General features: G+C 35.1%; 2 protein-coding genes across 2 annotated transcripts in view; one reads left to right on the top strand and one right to left on the bottom strand.

The window, feature by feature from the left end:
• Positions 1–74: 74 nt before the first annotated feature.
• LOC137410365 (THO complex subunit 7 homolog) lies at positions 75–9145 on the top strand. Its single transcript, XM_068095797.1, has 8 exons — positions 75–207; positions 5144–5267; positions 6832–6959; positions 7146–7232; positions 8304–8361; positions 8454–8520; positions 8799–8868; positions 8980–9145. The coding sequence occupies exons 1-8, from the start codon at positions 192–194 to the stop codon at positions 9024–9026; spliced, it is 597 nt and encodes a 198-aa protein (XP_067951898.1). The 5' UTR covers positions 75–191; the 3' UTR covers positions 9027–9145.
• Positions 9146–9294: 149 nt separating this feature from the next.
• LOC137398415 (dmX-like protein 2) overlaps positions 9295–15880 on the bottom strand; it is a 73511-nt gene continuing 66925 nt past the window's right edge. The window contains exons 58-63 of the mRNA XM_068084542.1: positions 15468–15598; positions 14713–14790; positions 12863–13007; positions 10322–10539; positions 10073–10190; positions 9295–9601 (exon numbers count right to left, since the gene is read on the bottom strand). Coding sequence (XP_067940643.1) covers positions 9462–9601; positions 10073–10190; positions 10322–10539; positions 12863–13007; positions 14713–14790; positions 15468–15598 — 830 coding nt within the window. The 3' untranslated portion in view covers positions 9295–9461. The remainder of the gene's footprint in view (positions 9602–10072; positions 10191–10321; positions 10540–12862; positions 13008–14712; positions 14791–15467; positions 15599–15880) is intronic.

The following is a 15880-nucleotide window of genomic DNA, read 5'->3' as shown; positions in this document are numbered from 1 at the left end:
GTAAATGATGTGCAGACAAATATGCATGAGATTTTGTAGCCAAAAACCGCTTTCACAGATTTTTAATTAAAAATACCAAATGAAGTTCAGCGTGTTATAGATGAATTAATTTTATTGCCAGAAGTTCGTACTTACAGCAAAAAACTGCAACTCGTCGGCCCTTTGGAAATGCGATTCGCTAGCGGGAAGAGATGAATGTTACTGAAGGTATCTCATTTTAGTAGTATGCTAATGTCAAGCTGGAAAATATGAAATTTTTATATAAAAAAGAGCGATTATTACCTTCGATCGTGTACTGCCTGACCTGTTAGGATGGTTATTTGGGTAAAATTGATTTAGAAAGTTACATAGGCTGAGTAAACAAAATAGAATAAGGCACATCTGCTATCAATGCGCTCTCAATCCTGTTTAGCTAATACGGCCGATCGACTCGAATACTTATGTAGTACTTTGGTAAGCGCAACAATGTTTAATTCTGTTATATGAAAAAATAGCTATAGTTCAATAGTCAAAACTAGGAGACTGCTGTCTTGCAAAGAGTTTTATTGAAATCACAATCAGCCATCAAAAAATGCAGGCTGTCAATAAGAACGAAGATGGATGCAATCAAGAAGTGGAAACTGACCCTTTTCCTGCATCTTCTGTACCAACTGCTGGAGATCACAAGCAAGAGATTAGAAGTGACAACACATTTTCTGATTTTACCCCTTTTATGCAGATAGTGCTTGCCAGCCAGCTGGTCTAGAAAACTACTCAAGAGGCTTATCTGTCTCCTTTCTAGTAACTGGCATATTCGCAATCTAATCTCTACTTAATGAATCCCTCTGCAACACCAAAGATATTATAATTTAAACCCTTAGACATACCATAGGCTACCCAAAGCATCTATAAATGCCGCAGTTTCTAGATGCTTATCTCCTTTTGATCATCTTACACTGGGAAATGTGCAAAGAACTGGACAGAAGAGCATAAACTCGTGTAACTTTCATTGGCTATTTTTAACCTATCGGTCCTATTATTATTTTGGAAGTTTGTGGTTTTGTATGTGTAAGACGTTGTACTTGAATAAATAAAGATGTATCCTGGACCACTAAACATTTGCATTAATTATAGCCTAACACTTTGGAAGGTCTATAGGCTTAAAAATAATAAGAATCAAGCTTGAAGATTTCGCTTATTGCCAAGTGTGCTATGAGCAGCACTAGAAGATAGTAACTGTTGAACTTGTTAGTAGACGTATTTGCTCTTTTGAAAACCTGTAAAAATTGAAGATGAAGCATTACAAAATTGGAATAAACTTAGATTCCCATGATCACTTTATATCAGAGAAATACAGTTGGTATCACATTCTTGACTGCAAAAGCTCTTTACGTGAAACCTCTTACTGGTGAATGACGTTGTAGAGAGATGTGCTTGAAGACAAATGCGATTCCGACAAGATTAATGAGCCTGTGGTCTGCCAAGTACTTGAAATTTCAATTATTTTAACAGAATCAACAGTTGCAATATTAGAGCATCAAGTTACAATATTTATTTATTAATGTTTTACCAAAATGTAATATAAGATATACTTCGATATTCGCCTGGAATTTTATTGATTTAATGAAGTGTTAACAACACTATTAGGTTTGGCTAACAGTTTCTTTACCAAAAACAATGGACTTATATGATGCATTGCGATGTATTGTTGTTGCTACAAGACTCACAGAGTCTCAAATATTTTACACAAATCATGATGCTTCATTTATTTCTATAAAAAAATTTCAGTTGTTTTACATAAAAGCCTTGCTTACTCATCTCACCGTTTTGCATGTTTCAGTGGTTTGAATATCTTGCTAGGCTTTTACCAAAATTTAACATCTTCCGATTCATCAATCAGACTCTCTGTATTAGTCTTATTGCTTTCTTAAAGGTTGACTTGCAACAAAATTCACATTGCAGTTATTTGGTATCATAAGATTCACCATGTCTTACTCTGTTGTGTTGTAGGTGCAAAATATATGGGAATGTGATTACAAGCTCTTAAAAGCTCAAAAACGAACAGTTAATCGCAGCCACACGAGACCACCGTAGTTTAGATTCGCTTTCTAAAACGGCTCAAATGGGATGTAGTTGTTACAGGATGGTTTCTGTTTACACTGTCATTCAACCTGATTCGTCGAAATATTTTCACAAATATACTTCATGCATTCAATAAAACCATGTCTATTGTTCTTACGCGTCTGTTTTATCGTCATTGTAATGCTGTCACTTTTAGCACTGATATCTTATAACTTACCATAAAAAATCGTTAAACTTTTTAACCTTAGCTCCAAGGAGTACATATCATTGTCTGATAATCATGACGAGCCTGTTGGTAACCTGTGATAATCGAAAAGTGCTGCAAAAATTATTTGCGAAGTATTGGGTCACTTGATCAGATCACGACTTGACGATTGAATAATGCCGAAACAAAACTGTAAAGTATCGAGCATCTATATTTGATACGGGGTCTTCGGTAAAACCCGAAGTGTTTGTCATAAACTAGTGCTACGATAAGTTTTACATTGAGCTTTTTATTGGCCTTTCAATTCACGTGAGAACATCACGTGACGACTATAACCAAACTGGAATGACTACGTCAGATAAATAAACAGATTCCAATCTACGGCGGCTTTTCGTTTTTGAGCTTTTAAGAGCTTGTAATCACATTTCCACATATTTGGCACTTACAACACAACAGAGTAAGACATGGTGAATCTTTTGATACCAAGTAACTGTAATGTGAATTTTGTTGCAAGTCAACCTTTAAAAGTGTTTTCTGGAAATACCTTAATGGTGCACATTTGAGGACAAGCAATTCTCTCATTGGCTATGAGTCAATTGTCACAAATAGACAACAGCTTATGTTGCCTTAACCTAGCCTCAGTATTTAGATACAGAGTCACAAAGTTAGAAGAGAAATTTCTGCTGACATAGGCTGATTTTATATTAATTTTGATTTTTTGTAAAGTAATGATAATACCAAGAAAAATATCAAAACTTTGGTAATCGGCAAATAGAAATGTGTATCAACTTTATGATTAATATAAGTTTTTTGACTCGCTTGACATCTATAACAGCTGAAAAGACTTCGTTATTAGCCTTTTGTTGTTTGGTTCAAATACGTTCCACTTTGGCGTTTCGTACAAAAAAAAATGTTAGAAAGTAATTTTTACTTTTCAAGTTGTTTAATCATGGATTATTAAATATTGCAGATGATGTTAGCAGTTGTCTTGAAAGTAGTTCCAGTGGTTATCAAATGGCAATGATTGATAAAAGCTTTGCTAGCAATTGCTATATTTGGTGTGTAAGGGTAAGCTATTTTGGCTCAGCTTTCAGCATTTCAGTAGTGTTGGATATAGTTGGCTTCACTGGACAATACCATACTCTGGTTTACCATCTTAATAGACTAATGGTGTAGGTAGCAAATTTTTTCATCTATATTAGATGCTTGGTTGGGCTCAAAGGTTGTGTCATAAGGTTTGATATTCATTTAGTTCGAAATTCATTTAATGAACATTGAAACAAAAAGTATTTTTGTATAATGCTTAGTTAAAAAAATTAGTCGTTGAACTATCAGCCAACTCATTCACATTAACAAGAGATGAGAAAGCTATTATCTACGGCTTAAAAGATAGTTTAGAAGTCTGATAGGAGTTATCAAGGTAGGTTAGCAGTAAGAGTTCTAAAAAGTATTAGTTGGTGCAATATCACCAGGTTAATAAGATGAACAAGGTCTATCTGACATTGGGATATAACTAAATTTATTTACGTATAGTGTCTCGGCAAAATATCAAGTAGTCTGAGTAAATAACTTATAAAATAGGATTATTTTTAATGCAGAGCACTGCGTGCTTACAATAACTAAACTTTTAGAAAGTTCATGATTGGGCATGCGCATTCCACATCAGTTGCGCAATCATGAAAAATACATGAGTCTCCCAGTGGTCATACACAGAGCTGATCAAATAAACTGCTGTAGTCATAGCAAACTGTGCTAAATGTCCACAAACATCACAAAGTGCTAGTCACACATAATAAAATTATTAAAAACAAATGCAAAGGTGAATAATAATATAACCACACATATATCTATATATGCTAAATATGTACAGCCAAGCCCAGAATTTGTGACATGCCATATGCGTTTCTATAATTGTTTAAATTGGGACTGCATGTCTAAATAGAAACACTGAAGGTCTATAAGAATGGCACAGTTTGAACATGTTGTATTATGACTAGTTTGAATCGATGCCTCAATCTTTCATGATTAACTTTTCTCTATAGTATGTGCTCACTCTAGCTGCTTCCTATAAATAAATATTTCTCTTGGCTTTTTGGATAATATAAAGACTGATATTGAATACTAAGTCTTTACAGTTGAATGCTTGTTTCTTTCAGCTATGCTGGGATTGCAGCTTGTATTAAGAGCTGATCTTTTTGTAAATGATTTCGCTTATGCAAAAATGTAAATAGAATTTTACCAGTAACAATAAGTACTACATAAAAATAGGATTAAGCTAAAAATGATTAATGTAAAAAATGTGCAACGTATTATATGCTTGCAAAACCATCGGTGACAGGTAAGACTACCAGTTACCGATGACTACCTCTACCTACAGACCTTTGATTAAAATATGGTGTGCTGATGCCAGTCAGTGAGGTGTACATATATGAAAGATATTGCTTAACTCTGTCACACAGGAGTGAATTGTTCCAAAATTTGCAAGGTTTGGCCTATGAAGAAGGCACAGGTTTATGATGTATTTGCTCCATTTACTGTCCTCAGATTAGTGATTCCATAGCGATGTCGGAGATTTTTACTGAGCTTTTGGTATTTGCTAACAGGGGTTGTTTTTTTCGTAACAGGGGATATATGAACGGTGCTTTTGTGGTTGATTTTCCAGTTGTGGTTTAGCTTGGTCCGTTTTTGATAGTTCTATATTATATTGCTGTTTCAAATCTGTCTAATTTCTCTGTTGAAGCTGTAAAATAAAGACTGTAAAAAACTGTAAAGTATTACAATTGGTTACCCTAGTTACCTATATCTTAAAATTAAGCTGGTTCTACATTTATGCTAGTTGTTCATTTGTGAACAAGCTCTTCAACCTTTCATCTACAGATGAAATTGTGAGACGAAAACTATTAGTGGATGGAGATGGAGGAGGAGATGATAAACGACTAGTGCTGCTTCAGAAGTATGTGGTGGATTGGTGTAATGATACTACAGACACTGATGTTGAGAGGTTTGTCATACATTCCGTGTGTTGTCACTTTCTGTCATTCCTAGCTGCTTGTCAAAAATGTCTTTCTATTCTAATTTTATTTTTGGTTGGCTATCTCACGCTGAAGAGTAACGAAGGTGCAACCAAATCTCTACATGCCGAGTGAATTTGTTCCAAGATTTGCTTCGCTTGTTAAAACCGCTATATGCTGGAGTGAATAATCCAAAAAAATACATTAATTTAATTAATTTTTCAGCTCAAAATGCTACAATACCTCCATGTGAAATACCGGAGGTAATTTCTATGGCTTCTGTTTATGCATTATATAGAACTATTTGAAGAGATTAAATGTAAAAAATAAATTACAATTAAACCTTTACTTTGATCACCTCAACATCTGAATTTTATTTCGTATGATGTGAAATTAGGACATGCAAAGTAATCTCCAACATACGATATCCGTAGTTTCTGTATGTAGATGTATGCGGCTCTCTTTTGCATAGTCTGTTACTATATTGCTCATATAATATTAAGCAATCCTTAATACTTTCCTTTTATAGTTTTAAAGATTTGGATGCCAGGAAAACTCGTGCAGATGGCAGTAGTGGTGAAAAAGCAATAATTCTGTGATATTCTTTGTATTAATACAACAAGTTATAGAAAAATATGTACAAACATCTTTGTATCAGTTCTTTAATAGGTTTCTGAAGTTGTCTAGTGGTTATCGAGAAAAGGATGCAAATGTTAAAAGTCAAAAACTAGTGGAATTGGAGAGGCCAGCTGTGAAAATTAAAAATAAAATTTTGAAAAATATGACACAACTAAATATATACTGTATTACACATAAGTTATGATAAATAAAAGTTCATGTATTCTAAGTAAGGCTGTTTCCGCATCTCTATCATTTATCTACGCACCCCCCTTTCGTCTGTATCACCAAGGCTAAATCGTAATTGATGAGTCTTCATTGTGAAGGTGATGTGACAATAACCTTTCGTACTATTACTTAATTTACTGCAAACTATTTGCATACAAAATGGATTTTACATTAAGTTTTGTATGATGCATTTGTTTAAATGGCATATCTATTTACTTGAAGCTGTGGAACTAATAAAATGAAATACAGTGTATTCTTATAACAATATTTGCTTCAACAACAACAGTTTTGATATAAGGAAGAAAACATGCCAATTGACTTTGTATGCAGGGGTTTAAGTGAGTAGACAAAAGATCAAGTCAAGAAAGTAATGGTCAATAAAAAGAGGTTTTCTTGCTTGATCCCGGTGACACGAGAACGGAAGTGTTCGCTCAGCAGAGTATATGCTCAGAGATAGATGTCAGAGTAGAAATATGCCAAGTACCTTACTCTAACTTAGATCTTAACGAAGAACTTGAATCTAAATTTTTTTTTTTTTCAAATTTCACCTACCTTTTATTTTCAGTTACAAAACTCCGATGCTTCAATGAGCTTTGAACACTGCATGTTGGAAATTACTTTAAGCATAGAGCCAAATACCCCCTAAAGATGTTGACAATGTGTACATAAGGTAATCATAAGTTGAGATGTGATTATGTTCTGTTCTAGTGATGTCAAGTATGAAAAGCTGATCTCATCTCTGTGTAACATTGAGTATCAGGCAGAAAAGACTTGGTTGGTTCAGCAAATGGCAACAAGGGAGCAGGAACGATATGACAGATTGCACGATGAGATTGGTATGGTTTTGTCTTTAATACTTTTCTACCATCTATATTCTATGTTTTCTTTGAGTAATCACAACATGCAAAATCATGGGAAAAATGTAATAATTCATGGGGTGTCAGCTCTCAGTTTTACCAATCTATTCTACACTTCAAATTGTTATTCATCTTGTATAATGTAACCTTGCTTTTTGTTTACAGGTGAAAAGGTTCAGGCTGCCAACTCACAGATTGAGAATTGTAAAGAAGAATTGATAAAAGCTAAACAGATTCGAAAAAATAAACAAGGTTTGATTTTTAAAAGCTTTTTCTCAACCATGCCTCAAAAGAACTTTTTTGTTGAATACAATTCTCTATATATAGATAATGAGGTAAACAGGGTTACCCATGCCGGTCTGATCGTAAATTAGCTTCGTGTTAGTTGTCAATAGATGGACGACATTTAATGGGAGTGTTTTTTTAATACGATTTGTAAAACTAGAGGTAAAGTGAATGATCTAACGAAACAATTTTTAAACCGGACAAAAATAAAACAGCAGTTCCTTACCTAACGAGTTCATCATATGTTATCGAACTTTATAATAACAGTTAGGTACTGAGACTAAACTGTCATTTTTCAAGCCATCCAACCTCCCTGAATCCTTAGCTATCTCTATTTGTACAACGGCATTAGTATGTACTAAATTGTCTGTGCTTAGCACTATATGGATACTCTTGATTTTTTTAATTTATGTTAGTAACGTCTGATTGTATAAAATTTGACCGTTTATAACACGTGTAGTTTGTAGTTCCGCTCTTTATCTTGAGGTTTATCTCAAGTAATATCTCTAATATTACTCGAGGGTTAAAGGAAGTGTTCACACCTATGTCTAAAAACAAAGTAATGGAAGCTGAGGATTTTAATAACGTCTTTGATCTCTGCACATTTATCCATTATTGACTGAGATTCTCTAAAGAGTAATCTCCAGGACACACCACAGAGGATGAACATAAAACATACATGTTTTATTTAACTGCTAGGGAAGGGCATTTGTGTTTTCTGTGTTAAATATTATTTTAAATCATCATCATATAATACATTGACTGTTCTTAACGTTATAATGGTGTTGTCATTCTAGTAAATTTTTATGAAGACTTCTTATTTGTCAGTTTGTTGTCCAAATTTTCAATTGACAACCTTGAAGTCACACAAGAACAATTTCTTTACAGATTAGTATGTATAATGATTTGTAAAGGTCGTTGCTTCCAAAGGTCTAATAGCTGTGCTGGATTATAAGGCTTTTTAGGAGTGAGCATTCTGTGGTAACAGAATCATTTAATAATTTTATTGTCAATCGCTAAAGTTGTCTTTTCTTGCAGAGTATGATGCCTGGGCTCAGAAAGTCATGGAGCACCCAAATAGGGAAGAAACTGCAAAGTAAGTATACAGAGTATACTTGCTTAGTTATTAAATTCTTGTCAGGATTTGCTCTTGTATGTATGTGTGTGATAGTACACTTTGAATTATAGTAAACTTGAAAGGGAACATGAGAAACTGAAGGAGATGGAACAGACTAGAGTTGAACTAGATCAAAAGGTACCAATTTTGAAATTGCCCACATTACCTTTCACAGTCGCAACTCAGTGAATTTCATTCTTTAAATGCATGTCATTTGTTTATGGCCACTTCTCTTCGAGCCTTTTCCTGTTTCAAAACTATATGTACTCATTCTTTTCCTCGGTCCTTGGTTTACTGTGTTTATACAAGGCCTTTTTGGCAATTTATTAACCAATTAAAATTATTCATCAGATCTGCTCCTAACCCACTGCCCCATTTTATCATACTTGTTCACTGGCTCTGTAATTCATATCTAGTTGGAGCAGAGGAAAAAGCAATTCGCTGTCTTGCTTACTGCTATACAAGACTTGCAGGATGAGCTTGAAGGTGAGTTCATATTCAGTGATAGTCAAAGTTGATGTACATGAAAAATCTTGCTGCGATTGGTATGTTGGCCTATAAACCAGTACATGGCTAAAACCTTGCTAATTTTTGTAGAGGAGTCAATGGAGAAAGATGGTGATATAGTCATTGATGCCTGCTGACGGTTCCATCAAACGAGCAAAACAAACATGAATGATATAGATATATTATCAAATTGCTGTTTTGTTAGTAACATATGAACACTACCTTATTTATAAATATATTCAATGTGGCAACAAAAGATATATGTAACTATATAATTACACTTGTATTAGAAGTGGGTGGACTTTGTACACGCTTGGTGTAGTTAGAAATGCTTAGACAACAAATTATATATATTAATGTTTGTTACAGATAATCAATAATCAATTTTGGCACAAAATGGAACATGATCATTTGTGTGACTATAAAAATGGCACCTCTGGGCCAATGGGTACCCTAATGGTTGCAAATTGAAAGAAAATATTTTTGTAAAAATACAATAATAGGATAAGAATATTAACACATACATACGAGGAAACTTGACGCAATTGTTGCATATTAATTGCCTAAAACGATTATGCTAGCGAGAATGTGACTGTTTTGTTAGCTTGCGCATTTGCAAACTCTTGATATGAGACACCAGGCGAAACATGGTTCTCATCTGGTATAAGCCTGACCTTGAGGGTTCCATCAGCTCCAGCTGAATAAAGGTGACCTACAAATCACAGGTAAAAACATTAACATCACCAATATGCACCAATATGCAGAGACTTCATATTATTAAGGCTCTACTGTTTATTAAATTATGCCGCAGTTGCCCACCTTGTTTACCTTACCTCCACTGATAGTGTCCTTTAATTACTAGCTTAGCAAGAAGCTAGCTAGCTTCTTCGACATGCATTTGGCAAGCCAACTGCTTCGCTACTATCATGCAAACACCACAGTGAAAATTTCTGCATGAATCTACACCATGATTTCCTAACTTTCCGCATGAAACTGCACATTATCACTAACATTGCAAAACTTGTTAGCAATAATACTTTTGAACATGACTTGCTCAGATATTCTCCTGAGTTACCCGGGTCAGGGTAATTAATTAATTAATTAGTCTCCGTTTTCCGTTAGGATATATCATTTTTAAGACATACAAACATGAAACAAAGAGAAATTGCTAGTACTCCCTTACCATCGTTAGTGACATGTAGTTGCAGCACACCAGCAGTGGGAGCTCGACTAAACATAGATGCTTTGCTGTGTTCGCCTGGATAGGTCTTGATAAGTTGATGCATAGACAAACCCCATATCTGTAAAGACGGACAGAGCATCACTTTCTTGTCTCGTAAACTCTCCATTCACTATCACTTTAAAAAAACTAAAATAGTGTTTATAATGAAAACTGGTTATGGTATTTGCTGTAGAATAGCTAAGATCTTACCTTGATATCCCCATCAGCTGATCCTGTTACGAAGAACTCCTCACAAGGATCGAGAGCCATACATCGTACACTCGACTCGTGAACAGTAAATGTGTGCAACTGTTTCCTCTGCCTTACATCAAAAATACACACATCCCCTTTCTTGCCACCAGCAACGAGCAGTTGATGCTGTGGTGCATACAGCAGCGCTGTGCTCCCGTACTCATGACAATGGAATGCTGAAACAACCAAATTGTGATGAGTATTTACAGACTCGGGCACATTAGCATCATGCGTGAAACTTATTTTTGTTAGCATCAAGTTAGTTATTAATCTATGTAACTTGTATTTGGTATATTCAAGCTACTCACTTGAATTTGGGATGCCACACAAAGAATAGCTAATCACATCACAAGCTAAAAGATATATTGCGATAGTACAACGAATTAGGCAATGTGTAATGCAGAAATGTTCATTTATTCTTTGGTGGAAGGAGCATAAATTTACACAAATTGCTCAACATGAGATAAAAAAAGCTGCATCTTAGCAACATGCATGACCTCAACATTAAGTTTTATTTGTGCTAAGATGGTTAGTCAACCAAAAACTCTTCATACACTGAGGGATACAAAAGTACATGTGTTTGCAGTAGCAACATGTTCACTGTTATCAGTTGTCAACTAACACAACTGACAGCTGCTTGAGTCAGTTTGTAGCACTACAATAGATATCTGCACATAGCTCTAATAGAAAGCTAACTTTAAAAACCAAAGCAATAAAAAACATTCATAACCAGCATGCAAAACAATTCGACTCGTTGCACTTTTGGCTTCAACTTTCTTTGTATGAACAGAAACTTTTCGCGCGCACAGTGGAGCTAACTTGGCCATATTAGATGGCTTGTCATTGAACCTATCCACAGCAAATGCGTTGCCATCACTGCCAACCATGTAGTGCTGCCAGTTCAGATCCATGGCCGACATGCTACTGTGTGATGATACATATGGTAAGTTAGTTTCGAGAATATGCCAGTAAGTATCACTAGAATTGGTTATTGGTACATCACTGTTGATCCAATACCATTTGCTAGAGTAAGGTTCTAGCCAAGAGCATCCTTTGTCCACCCCCTCAACACAGGGCCGCTGATACAATCCTAGAAATACATCAACTATGGCTCCACCCTGCTGAAAAGACGTCTCATTTAAGATGTTCCGTAGATCTGAATATGTATTCATTGTATCAAGTACGAGCAGATCAGCTCCAAGCTCTTGACAAAACAATCGACTTTCATCGAATGTAAGATTTTCAACGCCAATGCAGAACGATTGAGCACCGAGTTGGCTCCATGACCCAGAGCAATCTCCTCTACTGCAGTTGAGTAGTATTGACAGAATGTAGAATTTAGTTGCCAGTGAATTTGACATTGCGCTATCGATGAGGTGTGCTGAAGAAATGAAGACGCAAGATGACACATGCTGCTGGGAGGTGAATTGTGCCATTAGCTAATCTCTCAATGAAGACTGAATATAATTAACATGATAATTAGCAGATAATAAATAATGGGGCTCTCCAATTGGCCCCATTATTTCTCATCCATTACACATGTTGTTTAATCAATATCACCTCTACAAAGTGGTCTTACTCTTACGGCAGAACTTAGGCTAGTGGGGGTTATGTCAGTTTTAAATTTTAAGTCAGCAGCCAAGTTTTGAGCAAATTGACATGGGAGAGTGATAACATGCGACATACTACTAGAGTTCTGAGTATGTATGTGGTTGAATGACTGAGTTGACGAAAACGTATAGGCGACTATTCATGACACATCGAAGTATCGAGTCTAGTGGTCACCATACAATATTTATAAACAAAATATGTTTCAAATGACCAATCTGAAGTGCCACAATTTACTTCCAACAGCATAAACTGTAGAAATTGCCTTTGCTATCTCCTTACCTTCAATAGCTTTTGAAATTTTATCCTTGCCTTTATTTAGTATCAAATTTAGTTTTCAGTTGAAGAGCTGATATACTATATTTATGACAGAGAGCGAACCGTCTAAATACATGCACAGTATCAGAAGCCATAAACTGTGGGTTGTGAAAGGAAGCAGAATAAAGACGCATAATAACCCTGAACTATAGAGTGATGTCTATGACTAGACATCAACAGATTAGCACAAAAAAGACAAACAACTAAATTTTGAAATGAATTACAACCATCGCCAGAAAGGAGAAAACAGTGTTATTGGATCTATCTATTTAGACTATTGAAACTATCTAGAATAGGAAAGTTAGCGGGTCACACTCGAGAATAGCGTTGACTAGATAGGGCATTGACTATACGGACGAAAACATATTCTAATCTGTTCATATGGAGCAATCTTGAGCTGAAATCTCATTTAGTTCATTCTAGCTAGGAATAGGAGTTTGTATGTCTAGAGAGTAGCAGTCTGTAGAGACTGCATGATATCGCACACTATCCTGTTGAACCGTCATCTTACTGCAAGTATCTGTATTAGGGTAGGGATGTATTATCTACTACAAATATCGTTAAGTTACTTACGTTGTAACAAGGAGCAGCGGGGAGGTAAAAGGGTGTCCCACATGACAACATTGTTGCCGTCAGATGAATGTCCGGCAGTTGCCAGAAAACTGCTTGAACCAATAAAGACAAAGTCATTTGCAGACTTGTTGTGGCACGGCATGCGCTGAAAATAGTCAATCAACAATGCTACAAGACATAGAGACAGACATAGAGCTATGTCAAGTATAATGTACTATAAAAACTGTAAAACCTTCATTTGAACGCCATGGCACTCAATTTTCAAATCTTCCCTTAGAATGGTGCTTTATTAAAGGTGACGTTCAAATAAAGGGTGGCATTGTAATTTTTAAATACCTCGTCAAAATGCTGAGAAGATAAATTTAACCATTTTATGGGTGAATCAGATGTCGCCTATATTTTGCCCTGTCCTTTAGGCAGATTGAAATTAACCCTTTTAGACGATATAAATTTGCTAATTTACCTTCAACTTGTCGTAGGCCTTTAAATAAATACCTATTACCTATTTACCTATAAATTGATACCTATTGCTTACAATTAACCTACAATGATCTTATAACCTGTGTTGCAATTTGTTGCAAGTTTGTTATTTCATTTGAAATTTGAAAGGATATTTTCATTTTATAACTATATCTAACAAGGTTGCATAAAAACCTATTGCACTCATCGATATGTTTGATACAGTTTGCAGCCGCAACTGGCTTTTTATTTGCAATAGAAAATGAGTTATGAGCTTTGATTCATTGGAAGCCGAGTTTAGATAAAGGCAATGATGCCATCGAATAATATGCTATAAGTCTGCAAATTTTATAGATGTTATGAAAATAGTCATTTATCAAATGCTAAAAATATATATTCAAAAATAAGCAACATAAAAACCATAATTATAATACATGGCGCAACAAAAATTAATACTTTGAAACAAATACCAGTATTAACATTTTTAAAACAAAAATATTAGCATCATTTGCTTGGCCAGTTGCGATCTGATTGTTGCTTCAGTCTGGAACCATTTCATGTTCTTCTGGCGGTTCAATACCTTTCACGACGTCTTCTGACCACAACCCATCTTCTGCACTGCTGAGCTAGTCAATATTAGTCAAAACAAATTTTTTGAAGAGCAAAACTCTTACCCAGTGCTATCTTGAATTGAAACTTCTGGTGCAAATACAGTAAAGAAAACTGTGTGTAATCAAAATAGCCTCAAAATGTTAGCCTCAAAATACGCAGTAGCACATTTTCCACCATAAATGTGAAAACCTTTTCCCACATACATCGAAGTAGCAAGACCAGTTAAGAAATGAACTACTATTAGCCTGATGCATTTACTAATTATTTCCATGGTGTTGCAATCAAAGTTTTTAACGAAAAGACCTAAAGACTTGGAGTTGAATAACGGACTTCAATACGAACAGAAACAATGAACGAATTCATTATTATTGATGTAATCAAGTCATCATTAATACGATTGCGTGGACACTATTTTACTGATCATTTGCTATTGTGAGTCCATAAAGATTAAGAATGTCAAGCCAAATAGAAGCTGTCAAATAGAAACGGCGTTCAAATAGAGGTGGCGTTCAAATAAAGGTGGTGTACAGTAATAGTGACAATTACATGACAGAAACATCTGTCTGAGAATATAAATGACAAGAGTAATTATGCCAACTGAATCTATAATAACTGCTGAATTGGGTTCAAAGGTATAGAGCGCGTTGTCAAGTAACATCCTAGAGCGCACTATGGTATAAAGAAAATCCATAAAAATATATTATCTGCTGATTCACTGGCCTCTGAACGAACAGCTCATTACATCCTCTCCATAGCAACATACACATGGGGTAACTCACCAGATATGATGTTGTTGTATTGGTGCCAAAGCCAACTTGGAAGAGACTCAAATTTCCCTCCAAATCTGTCACTCCAAACTGTTAACAATACAGTAAACAATGATAAAAAAAACTTGCTAAGGCCACCGACTGCCCAAAATTAGCCCAATCTGCTCAGGGCTGACCTAAATGACATCGAGTCATCGACTCTGTTCAACAACAATTATTTATCAACAATACAACTCCTCAAACATACAGCAATCCTGAAGCCATACTACAACTTACCATAAAACAAACACTATTTACATGTTGCACAAGTCAGAATCATCCAAGTACAAAATTGATATCACTATTTAAAATGGTCTTCACCATGAGAAGTTCAATTTTCAACTTTCCTGGTGATGACTGATTGATTTTGGCCTTACTTTAAAGATACCCTCCTGCAGACAGTTGATAGCTTTAAATATATTTGATTAGGAACACTCAAAAACTGTAGACTATATATCAGCAAAAACAATGAGCAAAGCCAACTTATTAGTAAAAATAATTCTACATTTCCTACTCAAACCATAGGCATTAATTACACTGATTCAAACAGGCGGGGCATTTATTGCCTACTATAAGCATTTAAAAAATGATACCATAGCATAAAATATTAAGGAGTTCTGTAAAAGTTGGAGGATTGTGTATTGAAAATAGCATGTACAACACTGATAGCAAACTCCATGAGAACATTCTGTATATACAATGATGGAGATAATTTATGGCAAAGATACCTTATTTCCTTGAGCATTGAACTGTATCCTGGTGGGCCGTGGGGTAGTACCAGCAACAATGGGCTCCTGTATGGGATGGGCGTGTCCAAATTCATATATTCTTACTGCCCCATCATTGCTGCCACAGAGGTCTGTAGTATAATATGATAAACAAACTTAGAGAATGTTTCTTTAGTAAGTTTGAGTTATGCGAACAATTTTACCAGTAATTACAATTCTTTTTAATCATGTTTTTAATAATCCCATGACCAAACACAAGCGAAGCGATTGGTTTGGGAGATTTATGATAAATGCACATGTGCACACAACTCCCGAAAAATTATCCGTTAACAGCCGTTACCAAACCCTTGTAACGAAATCCTATCAACAAATTGAACTATTTTTCAGTAGTCGTTTAAGTATAATAATAATAC

The sequence above is a fragment of the Watersipora subatra genome, chromosome 1, assembly GCF_963576615.1.
Source record: "Watersipora subatra chromosome 1, tzWatSuba1.1, whole genome shotgun sequence".
NCBI classification, from domain to species: domain Eukaryota; kingdom Metazoa; phylum Bryozoa; class Gymnolaemata; order Cheilostomatida; family Watersiporidae; genus Watersipora; species Watersipora subatra.
This window is presented reverse-complemented; position numbering and strand designations above follow the sequence as displayed.

Coding starts and splice junctions, on each gene's coding strand:
- LOC137410365 (XM_068095797.1), top strand. Junction 5,268..6,831: donor ACAGACACTGATGTTGAGAG/GTTTGTCATACA, acceptor GTTCTGTTCTAG/TGATGTCAAGTATGAAAAGC. Junction 8,521..8,798: donor GAGTTGAACTAGATCAAAAG/GTACCAATTTTG, acceptor ATTCATATCTAG/TTGGAGCAGAGGAAAAAGCA.